Here is a 15,000-nt window from a genome sequence, read left to right on the forward strand (position 1 = left end):
CAGCGAGATAGACATTGACTCACCCTCAGAAGCGGGGGCACTGTTCAAAGCGTCATCTCTCATCCAAGTGCCTTCGTATCTTCCGTCATTCTGCAGCCCACACAGACCATCTTGGAAATCACAATGCCACTCCAGCCCCCCCGTGTCCTGCGTTGGTGCGGGGGTGGCCGCGGCAGGGACACCCACCCCTCTGGTCAACCGCACTGTGGGAAAAGTGGACATAGAATAAAGGGTTCGAGCAATAGGGAGTAGGGAAAATGGTCTCCACTATAATAATAAAATAATAATAATAATAATAATAATAATAATAATAATAATAATATCAGTATGTCCGGAAGGTGGAGCTGCCCCGATACAAACGTGCCTCAGCTTCCTCCCTATTCCTCGGGGTAAGGATGATGGCCTACAGGATATGGGTAATTTTAGCCTGCAGTCCACCGGGCTCACATCCAGATAAGCCTGGGTTTGCAACTACTACTACTACTACTACTACTATTGCTACTACTACTACTGCTACTACTGCTGCTGCTGCTGCTACTAACACCACCACCACCGCCAACACTACAACACAACAACAATAACTACTGCTACTACTACTACTACTACTGCTACTACTACTACTAGTACTACTGTGTCTGCCATTTTTATTTCATTATTGCTGTGTCCAGATAATTATATTCACATTCTGAAAAACAAAAAGTGGCAGAAGAAAGATTAGAGAGCCTCCATTAACCCCATCATAGCCACGTCTCTCTTCAAGGGGAATAAAATCATCTGGAAAAATGACAAAAAAACATCACCGGAATGAAAGGGTTAAGGGAAGGGAGAACAATCACATGTCCCTGAGTCGCATTATGTAAACAGTAAATCCCAACCCTCACAGACCACACTCTGTTGGAGCGTCTTAACCCACTAGACTACCAGGTGTCAATTTGTAGGTTATATGGTTACCACCCAACGAAATCAATGGATTTCCTGAGTACAGTGAACCTTGGTTAGCACACTGAGTGAATGGATGGTGGCCCCTTCCATCCAAAATATAGCCTAGTGCAAGATAAAATATGAACAATGATACTCTTTTCATTTCAAACTGGCCAAGAATTTCGTCTTTTGGCAGCTTCTTTCACGTATCTCGGTTGCAGAAAGTCCTGCAGCTCTACATCCTTTCTGTAACCCTTATTCGTGACTAGCGCTATGTTCCAGTAAAGATCTATTGTTACAACTCAGCATTCAAGACGGAGAAAGTATGTTTACGCTTAAAATTCATTCGCTCCAACTAGACAGAGATTTTCGTCCTTTTGCAGCTAATTTTCCTCAGCTTAGTTGAGGAAGACAGTTGTGTGGGTTACTCTCCTTTTTATCCTAATATTCCTGTCCTAAATGACTGCTACAGCTCAATATTCAAGATGGTGAGATGAAAATACCGCCAAGTTAAAGTGAATATAGTCTAAATTACAGGGATTATATATAGTATTGCGGTTACGATCGTAATTTAAAAACGAAAATGTGCAAAGTAGAAATCCCAAATTTCTGACGATATTATGTGACGTAGATCGTGTTTAGCTTGCCTTTATTGTTGATAACAGCAATTTGTAATGTAAGCTGCAGGGTGATCAAGTGTATTGTCCATACTCGTAGTTGTTGCATAATTATCCGAAAAAAATTAGCGGCTTACTTGTTCGTGAGCATCATAGGAAGTTGAAGAAATGGAGAGAGTGAATTTAGATAAGAATTTGTGGCCCATCGATTGAATCTTTAGGCCAACAATAAAGAAACTAACATAAAAAGCAGCAAGTATTCCGTTTACACCTCAGCTCACACCAAATTCTCATGAAATTTGGAAACTAGCAATTCAGAGTATAATCTAGGACTCTTCAGTGATAAGCATGAATAGGCTATATGGTAAGTACTGTAGGCTATAAGTACAGTACCATATATTTTCCTCGAAAATAACGTAAAATATTAAAGTTTTCTCTACGCGGATTGGTTAGGTTAAATATTTAGGTCGATGGATTTTATAATTACATGTGAAACAAAATGCAGTTATACTTCTTGGCCCATATTGTCATTTTCCAGGTGGTTAATTTTCATGTCGCTCAGCCGAAGAAACTCAGTCATGCGGTCTGCATCCTTTCCACAGCATTTTCCCGTGGCTATCATCATACTCTTGTGTTAATATATTATTACAAATGAAAATTCAAGACACATGGAGTTTTAGGCCAAGTTAGAGTAAAAAGGGTGTAAATAGGCGTCAGGACAAGCAGGACCCGGGTTCAAATCCCGCTGGGGCAGGGAACAGTTTAAGGATTTGAATTTCATAAAAATCAGACTTTACTCATCTACCAGAAGACCCGCCGACATGTCGTAAAAATACCCCCGCTAATACCAATAGGCTACACCAGTCCTGTATGAGACAGCCCTAGCATGTATTCAGTATGGACGGTGTGTGTTAGCGCCGAAGTGGTGACATGTAGAGGTGTACGGTACGTAGGAGGACTACTGGGCCTTGAAAGCAGGCTGTGAAGCCTATGACCAGAGTCGGTCACATAAAAAAAAAAAAAAAAAAAAAAAAAGCGCGGCGGAGGAACTACTTTTTGGGTGTCAGTCGGCGGCGCCAGGTGGGAACATGAAGGTGGAAGTGTGTGACACGGAAGTGAAGACGGATTTTCTTTAATTTTGTCGTACTCGCATGCCGCACGACTATATATCTTGAAGTTTTGTGTTGTTCTGGTGCTGTAGAGTGAATGATCAAGCTCACACGTCGTAGAAATAATAAGACAGACCCTAAGATGCATCCTCCTCAGAAAGGTAAGGTTTTATAGTTTATTATCATACGTAATTATAGTCGGTTTGTTTTCACCTAAGATTTGTAACTCCTTTTAAGCTCAGATAATAGCCAAGTGTAAATTGGAGGATAGATGTGAATTATAACCAAGGAGATTCATTCCTGCCTAAAGTTCATCGATTTCACGCAACCGCGATTTAGCATTCAGGTTGCGTGTGACTCAGTTCCATTAAATGAAAACATTCCGACTATTTTTTTCTAGTTCCGCACAATTATAGCATTAACTAGCCAAACCAACTATACGTAATTTAATATAACGTTGAGGCTACAAGATGATTATAGGCAACAGTGTAGCTTCATAATTTGTGAGGAAAGTTAAGTGGCGTACCGGTATCTTGAAATCCTGAAAATTTGTCAGCGTAGGTAATGTTAAAATGGCCTCTTCCACCACTCAAAATTTCCATCACATCGTCCACTTTTATTACAGATATAACTACTGTACAATCATAAAATTTATAACATTATGGTACGTTTACAAGTGTTTACATAATCATAATGCAACGCTATACTCGTTTTATCCTAACTTGGCCCAGATTTTCATCATTTTGCGGCTAATTTAACATAGCTTGATTGCACGGTTAGACAGAACTGCAGCTGTACGCCTTATCCGTGGCACTTCTTCGTGACTAGCATCATAATCTTGTGCTGATCCATTGTTACAACTGATCATTCATGACAGATTTTGTTAGTTTTAGGCCAAGTAGGCAAAACGGGTATCGCACTTTTTATGTATGTATGTATTTATGTATGACAAGACTAACATTGCTGTAGCGGTGACTATAATGTTGCTTTCGTTGTACTTCAGATAACATGTGTATCTCCCAGAGTTCATGAAAATTCTCTCATAAGAGTGATTTTATTTATTATGTGTGGGGGGTGCAGATTTACCTTATGTATGCTGCATTTATGAGTGGGGAGAGAGAGAGAGAGAGAGAGAGAGAGAGAGAGAGAGAGAGAGAGGACAAAAAGTTAGGATTTTGCGATGAGTCAGAAGAACTGGCATATTTGGGATATAAATACAGTTTAGAAATTTGGAGTGACGAAAAGCTGTATCTGGTAACTGCAAGTTTTTCCTAGTGCTGAAGCAAGGGACGCCTTCATGTGGTGGCACCTGTATAATGGCGGCCTGGTTGGGTATACAAACGTTCAACTACTGTCCTATCCCCCGAAAGGAGGATGGTGGACTGCAGGAGGGCAGCTTAAGCCTGTAGTCACTGGGTTCACAATTCAGATGAGCCAAGAGCAACAAGAAGAGGAGCAACAAGTTTTTTTTTTTTTTTTAACCTAACACCACCGTCGCAAACAGATGATTTTCATGAAAGATTAAAAAAGATGCCACCTACCATGATTGACCTAAGCTGGGCGGAAAAAGGTGTTGGTGCTCTTATCGCCTAGCAGTGTGTGTGTGTGTGTGTGTGTGTGTGTGTGTTTTCGGGTATATTTGGGTTTTGGGGGAAATAAGTCTGGTGCCAAAGGAAGGCAATTTTCATGATAGTTTCAAAATGGCATGATAGGATACCAGATCAACAGCTGAGAAGATAATGTTTTTGCGGTCAAGCAGGGTATTTTCACAATCCATTTGGGGCAAGAATCGTTACATTAAATATTATCTGAAGTATAGTGTTCTCGCTCGCTTTGCTCGCTTGAACAAACGTAGCCAAAGTTTCAGACGTTTGGCAGAATGTGCACAGACAAAAGCTGGTAATTCATAATATTAAATGAAGTTATGAAGTTATAGGCGTCCATAATTAGAAGTGTGTGTGTGTGTGTGTGTGTGTGTGTGTGTAATTCACCGGGTCGGTCAGGATCACTTGATGGTCGTGATGGTCAGCTTTTACCCTCCCGGAAGGGAGCTGAGAGCTCATATAGTCCGATCTAAAGGCAAGGCTGTGACCTTCACACACGCACACACCCGTCCCCTTGCTCCAGGGGGACAGTAACCACCCACTTCGTCAGTGAAACTTTTCGCAACCTGAGCGAGGCGCGAACTCCCGTCCACCAGTTGGTAAGTGGGAACGTTACCACTGCACCAGCGAGTGTGTGTGTGTGTGTGTGTGTGTGTGTGTGTGTGTGTGTGTGTGTGTGTTTTCGCATGCAAAGAAGAAAGAACCAAAAAGTACGAGCCAGCAAATTATTCCCTCCAAGAAAAAAAAAAAAAAAAAAAAAGAGATAACAGCCTAGTTCATGCAAGCTATTGTTACTATTTTCACTAAAAGAAGTGTATCATGCAACTTGCCTGAGAGTAATGCACGCTTTGAAATCTGTCTTATCTCGGGATGTGCCTTTTTTGTCAGTTTAGGCGCGGATCGCAGTCTTGACTCCATTCATCTGTTCGAGTTGGCGTTTTTTAGTGTTTTTTCAGTACAATAGTATGCTGACAGATTTTGAGAAAAGCCACTTAAGGAACATCCATTTCTCTTGCATAAGCTTCCCAATGATGCAGACAGATTCCCCGTAGCTTTAATAATTTTAGAATTAACCAAATTTTGGTGTTCAGTGTGGCGTTTTGGGGACTGTTTTGAAACCTCCCACACTCCTGTGGGAAGTTTTCTTGTTTTTGTCCAAATTATTATTATTATTATTATTATTTTTATTATTATTATTAATCTTATTTTAAAATTGCGATATTTCCAGGGCTTTGACCAAAAGCCTTCAAACTTCGTCAACTTAGTCGGACGGCTGTTAGCTTCTTTTGGCCAGTTACTGTGGGAGTCCGTTAAACGGATCTCCGGTTATTATCCAGAACACAGAAAAGTGAGTCAGCCTGTCTCAGCTAGGATGCTGAATCTGTACAGTAATATAATCTTAAGGCGGACGCAGTCCGGGAAGGAGTGTGTGGCCAATCGGTTGATTGTTCTCTTGAGATCGCCTGTGGTAAAAAATCGGGACTTGCGGATATTCCTGATGTCACCTAATTTTCCATGAAGGATTAAAGCAAGAGTCACCAAACTTGGTGGACATATAGACTGTGATGACCTAAGGTGACGTGCATAAGATCAGTGACGTTGACCTGAATGTCCCTTTATAGCTCGGTTTGTAGAAGGCAATGACTGTGGGAAGTTTTTCTTTTATCAGCTTTGTCCTTGGACAGTTTTAGTGTTCTGGTTATTATTATTATTATTATCATCATTATTATTATTATTATTATTATTAGTAGTAGTAGTAGTAAGAATATGATGGTGAATTTTGAGAAAAATGCACTGAAGTATTTATCTCGTTTTCGTAAGCTTTCCATCGCTGTCCATAGACTCTCTGTAGCTATAATGGTCTCTGAAATAAATAAATAAATAAATTGACCCTGTGCGTGGTTTTCACACTCTGCTATAGTTCTGTCATCTTAACTTGGCCTGGAGTTTCGCCCTTTTTGCTGCCTATTTCACGTAGCTCAGTGACGAAAGACAACACTACTGTTCTACATTCTACATATTTGCGACTGGCATCGTATTCCATTGTGAATCCATTGCTGCAACTCAGCATTCAGAACAGATGACAGTTTTAGACCAAGATAGAGTAAAAAGAGTATACCGTTTAAGAGAGAGAGAGAGCGAGAGAGAGGCGGGGGGGGGGAGACTAAAAAAGAACGCTCGCTTCGCTCGCTCGAATACTGAGCACAGACTGTAACCACTTAAAGGAGGGTTTTTATTTTATTTTTTTTAATTACGCAACACACTGATTAGAGTCTGTGTTTTCACCCGAAGGAACCGGGCCACTCCCACAGCGTGAAAAACAAGTCGTGGTTGCTGATTGTCGACGAACCTTAACTGTGAGGTAGGAATGAGTCTCCTTGGTTACTAGTCAAATCAACCCTCCACTCTGACAACAGATGGCCACTAACTGTGCTGAAAGGGGTTAGGGATCTTTATCAGGTTAAATGCACAACAGTTTGGATTTAAGTTACGTTCTGCACTTACTATACTCATTTTACCTTAACCTGGCCTAAAATTGCCATGTTTCCACCTTGAATACTGAGTTGTACAATAGAGTAACACTTCGGTCTGATGCAAGTCATGAAGAAGTGCTATAGAGAGGATGTAGATCTGTAGCACTGACTTTTCCTGCCATTGAACTACGTGAATTAAGCTGCAAAAGGACAAAAATCTGGTCCAGGTTAAGGTGAAAGAGCTCCAGACGTGTTCCAGCCACTGTAGTTCTTTCATCTTAAACTGGCTAAGATTTTCGTCCTTTTGCAGCCTATTTCTCGTAACTCAGTAGATAGAATAAGACGCTCTGTCCATTCCATAGCGCTTCTTCGTAACCAGCATCATATTCTGGGGTTAACTCTTAAAGCAGCTCGATATTCAAGATGGTGGTAATTTTAGGACAGGTCAGTTTGGACAGAGTACAGTTACGTCTGGGAGTCGATCCGTAAGTTATGTTGTGGATTCAGGCAAAGGACTTGTTATGAGAGGCAGCGACCAACACTAGAAAAAAAAAAAAATACTCTCCCTCACATGGTGGTGACAAATTAGAACGCTCTCACTCACTTCCTTAATTGTTCTCTCCTTCCACAGTTATATGAGAATCAAGCAGGCTAGCGGGGGTCAGTTTTAGCTGTGTTATGCACCCAGTAGACGTGTTCCAGCAACTGTTTCACCTTGGCGACCCTGAGTTTCGTGATTTTTTGGTTTATTTCCCTCAGCTCAGTGACAAACTAAGTCGGTACGGCTATGCATTCTTGACCTATAACACTTTTCGTGAATAGCACCATAATTTACTATAGTGTTAATTTGTTATTATAGCTCCACAAAGAAGATGGGGCTAGCTATATTCCACGCCTAGTTCTACATATAGATAAAGTGAGGAGAGTATAGTTAGGACTGGGAATTGATCATTAAGTTAGATTTTCAGGCACGGAGCTTACCATGAGACGCGGCGACCAGTAGTAATAGCAGGTGAAGGAAGACCATGTTTCTCTCCGCACACATGGTTGTGGCGGAGTAGTATTGATCTCACTTTCTCCCTTGAACGTTTCCACTATTTTCCGGTAGCTATAAAAATAACTTGGGATAAATTCAGCCTATGTTCTGCACCCAGCTGACGTGTTCCCGCCACTAGGTTTGCGCAGACTGGAAGAACAGAGCTGTAGGGAGCATGACACTGGCTCCCTTATCTGATGCGTCTGGTCATGCCCCTGATTGGTACCATTTTTGTCATACCAGGAGATGAATATATTGTATGTCTGATAAGGGAAGAGATGCGATGCGTGCAAGATAAGGGAACAATGGGTAGGCTGATAGGGGAAGGACGATGGGGGTAGGCCGGACGATGGGGGTAGGCCGCACGCTGGTAAATATGCGGACATGATTTTTTAGGATTTTTTGCCGTCTCACTTACGGCAGGCATGAATTGCATTATGATACATTGCTGATTAACACGTATACTCAAATTTCATCTCTTTTAGTACCATGGCGTCTTTTTATAGATGATATTGGAGGACTTTCAGGGGTCAGAGCGTAATCGTTTGAAAAGACCTAACTTAGTAGAGAGCTTCAGGGCACCAGGGACGTCGTTTACCAGGAGAGAGAGAGAGAGAGAGAGAGAGAGAGAGAGAGAGAGAGAGAGAGAGAGAGAGATGAATTTCAGACGTTCATTCCGTGAGTCTAATTCACTGTAGATGAAATAACCGAGAAACTAGATTTGCCAAAAGTTAGTAAAAGAGAGAGAGAAAAAAAAAATTACCTAGGTCAGCTGGTTTCAATATACTTGGATGTGCAGTCGGTTTGATGGTGGACACACACACACACACACACACACACACACACACACACACACACACACACACACACACACACACACACACACACAGAAAAGAAGCGAATCCGGAAGCTTCCTCTAAATACGTTGTTGGTACAGGCTAATTTAACCAGTTTGGGCGTAGTGTTGATTAGCTTTCCCACTATCACTTTATTTATTTTTTTTCCCATTCCTTGCTTTTTGAACCCTACATCACCCCAACTGTGAAAGGGAAAAGAGGTGGGATGATGATGATGATGATGATGGTGATGATGATGATGATATAGAAGAGGGAGAAGAGGAAGATGATGATGATGTAATAGAAGAAGGAGAAGAAGAAGATGAAAAAGATGATGATGATGGTGATGATGATGATGATATAGAAGAGGGAGAAGAGGAAGATGATGATGATGGTGATATAGAAGAGGGAGAAGAAGAAGATGAAAAAGATGATGATGATGGTGATGATGATGATGATATAGAGGAGGGAGAAGAGGAAGATGATGATGATGATGATGATGATATAGAAGAAGAAGAAGAAGAAGATGAAAAAGATGATGATGATGATGGTGATGATGATGATGATATAGAAGAGGGAGAAGAGGAAGATGATGATGATGGTGATATAGAAGAAGGAGAAGAAGAAGATGAAAAAGATGATGATGATGAAGATGAAGAATAAGATGATGATGATGATAATAATGACAATGATGATGATGATGATGACCTATACTACTGTTTTCTCATAGCCCTGGAAAGAACAGACAAATCATACCTCGAATCTCAATATGATAAATTTTACACGGCAACTCCCTTTCTTTTTTTTTTTCTTTTTTTTTTTTTATGACGGTGCAGAGAGAGGCTATAAATGTCAAGTCGCAGTTGACATGGAGGCAGAGATAAGTTGCCAGAGTTGTGCCGGGATTCACCATATTCAGGATTGCCATTTGCGACGGATTCTTGTCTGTACTCTGTCACCTTGGCCTAAAACTGCCACTTTGCTTTACCGAATGCTGAGCTGTGACGAAATGAACACTTGAGTAAGGTGCTAGTCACGAAGAAGTGCTATGGGAAGGAAGTAGAGCCGCCGTATTGTCTTATTCTGCCAATTAACTACGGGAAATAAGAATAAATAAATAAATAATTAAATAAATATAAATAACACTACAATCTCCAAAGAAGGTCTATTCTCGTAGGTTAAGGAGGCTCCCTAACACCTCTTCCTTAGCGATTTATTTTTGGATACGGCCAGTTAATATCAGTTTGTTATTTATGTTGAGTAGAGTAACATTTGAATGATCTGCATGACACAGAAGGGGGTAGGAGTAATAATGAAAATAAATCGCTTAAGAAGAGGTGTTAGGGAGATTCCTTTATCGACGAGAATACGGGCCCTAGAAAGTATGTTGGAGTGGCCCAGTTCCGTCAGGTGAAAACAAATGGACTCTAGTAACCAAGGAGACTCATTGCCGCCCCATAACTTAGGCTCATCTAATTTCATGCATTGTTTAAGTTATGGAAGGAGCCCAGTGTCTTCTGCTTCTTCTTGTTCTTCATCATCATCATCATCTATTTCTCTTCCTCCTCCTCCTCCTCCTCCTCCTTCTTCTTCTTCTTCTTCTCCTCCTCCTCCTCCTCCTCCTCCTTCTTCTTCTTCTTCTCCTCCTCCTCCTCCTGCTCCTCCTCTTCTTTTTCTTCTTCTTCTTCGTCTTCTTCTTCTCATACTTCTCCTTTTTTTCTTTTTATAGCCATATTTTTCTTCATCGTTTTATCATCTCTTCCTTTTTCTTTCCCTGCCTCTTCTTCTTGTGCTCCTTCTCTTCTTCCCTTTTTCTTTCTTTTTAATCATCATCATCATCTTCACCGTTTTTACTCTTCTTTATCTTCCTTTTTTCATTTTTTTATCATCATCATCATCATCATCATCATCTGCTTCTTCTTCTTCTTCTTCGCCTTTTTATCTTCTCGTCCTCCTCCTCTTTCTCTCCCTTTCTCTCCCCCTCCTCCACTTCTCCTTCTTCCCTACCCACTCCGTGACGGCCGTACGTTTGCATGGTGGACTCTTACGGGTGCGTCTGTCCATCACGTCAGCAGCAGACATGAAGCTTTGGATATTTCGCTAGAGCCACACATTTTTCCTTTTGTTTTCATTCCCGAAGAAAAGCGACGGTGAAGTAATTGAAAGTGATGAGTCTCCATGGGCACTCCAAGGCAGGGCTGACAAAGGCGCCCGTCAAACCCAGGTCTAGGCTCTAAGGTCGAGGTTCCAAGGGGAAAAGTTAGGAAAATCAGCCTTAAGTACTTGCTGTGTCTGGTTTGGCTTGTAAGGTCGAGGTTACAGAGTTATTAGATGGAAAATTCAGCCTTGGGTATGTGGTGGGTTTATTTGGGTTGATAAGGTTGCGGTTGCAGGGGTTTTAGATAGGAAAATCAACCTTGGGTACTTCCTGTATTTGGTCGGGGTTGTAAGGTCGAGATTCTAGTGTTACTGGATAGGAAAATCAGCTTTAGGTGTCCGGTGAGTCAAGTTGGGGTGATAAGGTCGATGTTCCAGGGTTAAAAGGTAGGAAACTGAGCTTTGTATAATTTGTAAGGTTGGTACTGGTGGTGCTCTCAGGTCTGGAGTGCTACTTTGTCAATGACTTCCCTCTCCTGTCTTGTATGTCTTGCTGGGTTGTTTCATGTCGTGGTGGAGTTGGCTCAACAGACCCTTGTCAGACCACTGTTTGTCATTGGCTGATTACTGATATATAGCAGCCCCCTCCACCTACCTACCTCCCACCCACCTGCCCACCCACACCGCCCACACACACTCCCACACTGCATGCTCTTCACTCCCACCTATCCACTCTCTCACCCACACTGCCTGGCCCTCTCTACCAACCACCCACACTCCCACCCACTTTCTCACCCACATACCCAGACTTTGCCAACACTGTCACCCCACACTCCCACCCATACCGCTCACACTGCCACCCAGACCACCTCCACCCACACCCACACCACCCCACTTTCGCCTACACCACCCTCACATCCACCTGTACCTCCTCTCCTGTTCAGTATAGCATTCTTATTTTCGGAATATCATGGCAACGTTGAGGAAAATACTATATCTGTTTGTGTTTACCTGGCGGAACTGGTCCACTAACACGACTTTAATACTAAGCTGTGGTTGCATGAAATTCGACAAGCCTTAGTCATGAGGTAGGAATGAGTCTCCTTGGTTACTAGTCAAAGCAACCCTCCAATCTGACCGCACCCTGATCCTTATTCTCGTCGGTAAGGAAGCTCCCTAGCACATGTTCCTTAATTTATTTTCCAAACTTTTCATTAATATCCTCTTTTTTGCCTCTTGGATCTTTTTAATATCGACATAGATTGCATGAATAAGACACAGGAATATAGTAGCAGGACAGAATCGGAAATAAACCGGTAAGGAAGAGGTGTTAGTAACTTTCCGAACCGCATGAGAGTACCGCCCTTGTCCATCGACTGAGGCAAGAGGGGTTAGGGATCTTTGTTAGGTTAGAATGAACCTACTGTAGTGATGACCCAGTAGTAGTAATTGCAGTCCCAGGGTCCTCCGAACGTGAACCCGGTGGACTGCAGGCTTAAGTTGCCCTTATGCAGTCCACCATCCTCATTTCGGGGGATATGGAGGGGACTTTGGGACGTTTGTATAACCGGGCAGCTCCTCCTCCCGGTCATATCAGTGCCACCACACAAAGGCGTCCCTCCCCAGCCCCCTATATGGTTGGTGTTCTTAAGACCTGATCACCTGCGACTGAATTTCTCACACTGGTGAACTCTGGGAAAATCGCACCGAGTGTTTGTTTTCATTTGTCCCGCCTTGAATGTTTATCCTCACGTACACGAGTAGACAGAGTGTGTGTTGGCTGCCCTCCCCCCAACCCCCACTTTTCGGACACCCTCACATACCCCGTTTTTCTCATCCTCCTGTTCTTGTGTGTGTGTGTGTGTGTGTGTGTGTGTGTATGAGAGAGAGAGAGAGAGAGAGAGTTTCTGTGTGTGTGTGTGTGTGTGTATGTATGAGAGAGAGAGAGAGAGAGAGAGAGAGAGAGAGAGAGAGAGAGAGAGTTTCTGTGTGTGTGTGTGATAAAAGTAAATTGCTATGAAGATCTGGTTACTCGTAAAAATAAGTATGAAGCGTGTACGTGTGGTTGTTTCTGCATGTGGATGAAGTCAGGATTCCATGGGCTAGAATGGTGAGTGAATGAGTGTGTGGCCAATTAATTTAGCAGGTTTTTGGTTAGTTTTTCCCATTAGATTTTTTTCTTGCTCTCTAAGATCTACCTCAACGCATCTTTAGGTGGGAAAAAAGGTTTGGATGATAATGATGTTGATGGTGGTCATGGTGATGATGATGATGATGATGATGATGATGATGATGATGATGATGATAGTGGTGGTGGTGGTGGTGGTGGTGATGATGATGATGATGGTGATGGTGGTGGTGGGGTGGTGGTGGTGGTGATGATGATGATGATGATGATGATGGTGATGGTGGTGGTGGTGGTGGTGGTGGTGGTGGTGGTGATGATGATGATGATGATGATGATGATGGTGATGGTGGTGGTGGTGGTGGTGGTGATGATGATGATGATGGTGATGGTGGTGGTGGTGGTGGTTGTGATGATGACGATGATAGTAATAGTAAGAATGATGATGATAACAATGATGATGATAAATTGATTAGAAGTCTTTATATATACGCCCCTGGATCCCCCGTCCCCCGTTTGTGGTAAGGAGAGGTCTGGGGATTCGAATCTGTGCTCCTGCAAAGAAAACACACTCCTTGCCCACTCTCTATTCCATTATAAATCCTGGAGTATTTCAAAAGGACTTATTTTTCCCGCCGAGTCAGAGAGAGTGGTGGGTGGGAGAGAGTGGCCAGGCAGCGTATTTCTTTCTCAGGTCAAGGAAGCTCCCTAACACCTTTTCCTGAGTGATTCATACTGCTTACTACATCTTACTGTCCCATTCTGTGTTATATGAATCCTTCTGTTATCGCCATACCTTTTCCGATGCGATTTATTTTGCTTACTACATCTTACTGTCCTATTCTGTGTTGTATAAATCCTTCTGCTGTCGCCATACCTTTTCTTAAGCGATTTATTTTGCTTATTACACCATACTGTCTTATTCTGTGTTGTATCAATCCTTCTACTATCGTCATACTCTGCATAAATAACGTACGAAAGAATATCAATCAATCAGCCATATTCAGAAATAAATCGCTAAGGAAGAGGTGCTAGAGAGTCTCCTTAACCGACGAGAATACGGGCCAAGGGAATCAGGGAGCGAATTTCCTTCCCAGGAAGGTGTAGGTTAGGTTAGGTTAGGTTAGGTTAGTCTGTGTGGGATTAGGTTAGAGTGGAGCTAGGTAGTGAAGGAGCTTAATTTCTTTCCCAGGATGGTTTAAGCCAGGTAAGATTAAATAAGGTGTTAGATTTGGTTTTAGTTTTTTTAAGGTAGATTTTATTTTAGGTTAGTTTAATGTAGGTTAAGCTTTGAGGGTTAGATAGGGGTATATTAGGTTAGGTTAACGTCACTAGTAGGCTAGAGGGAGAGAGAGAGAGAGAGAGAGAGAGAGAGAGAGAGAAAGCAATCATCTTAAAAAGAAGAAAAAGCACAGTGCCATAAAAAATCTTACAATAGAGAAATATGCAATCAGGGAGCAGGGTGAGGGAGAGGAGAGGGTGAGGGAGGGACGAGGATGAGGGAGGGAAGGGGTTGTGGGCGGGAAGAGGGTGAAGGAGGAAAGAGGGTGTGGGAGGGAAGAGGGTGAGGGAGTGAAGGGGGTGTGGGAGGGGAGGGGGTGAGGGAGAGGAGGGGGTGAGGGAGGGAAGACGGTGTGGGAGGGAAGAGGGTGAGGGAGGGAAGAGGGTGGGGGAGGGAAAGAGATGAGGGAGGGGAGATGATGAGGGAGAGAAGGGGTGAGGGAGGGAAGGGGTGAGGGTGATATCTCCCTCATACTCGTCTTTCCTTCACTTTAATTTAGCTTCCTTGTTGGCCAGGGTGCGGGGTGAAGTGATCCGGTCCCTTTTTATTTTTGTTTATTTACTTCTTTGTATTGATTATTACCACAGATAGGCCCACGTCATCACACCTCACCACACCTAACACCACACCACACCTCACCATATTACACTACACCACTTACATCAGTTACACCACACCTCACTACACCACACCACACCACAATACACTACACTAAATCACCTCCATCAGTAACACCACACCACACCACACCACACCACACCACACCTCACCACAATACATTACACCACACCACACCACACCTCACCACAATACATTACACCACTTTCATCAGTTACACCACACACCACACCACACCACACCACAATACACTACACTAAATCACCTCCATCAGTAACACC

General features: G+C 42.7%; 1 protein-coding gene across 1 annotated transcript in view; it reads right to left on the reverse strand.

Moving 5' to 3' along the window:
• Positions 1 to 7,770, reverse strand: part of LOC145416270 (MAM and LDL-receptor class A domain-containing protein 1-like) — a 75,642-nt gene extending 67,872 nt beyond the window's left edge. The window contains exons 1-2 of the mRNA XM_080285269.1: positions 7,707 to 7,770; positions 24 to 203 (exon numbers count right to left, since the gene is read on the reverse strand). Coding sequence (XP_080141395.1) covers positions 24 to 203; positions 7,707 to 7,770 — 244 coding nt within the window. The remainder of the gene's footprint in view (positions 1 to 23; positions 204 to 7,706) is intronic.
• Between the last annotated feature and the right edge of the window lie 7,230 nt (positions 7,771 to 15,000).

This window comes from Coenobita brevimanus, chromosome 105 (assembly GCF_032717465.1).
Source record: "Coenobita brevimanus isolate Jiangsu-jjx chromosome 105, ASM3271746v2, whole genome shotgun sequence".
Lineage (NCBI taxonomy): Eukaryota > Metazoa > Arthropoda > Malacostraca > Decapoda > Coenobitidae > Coenobita > Coenobita brevimanus.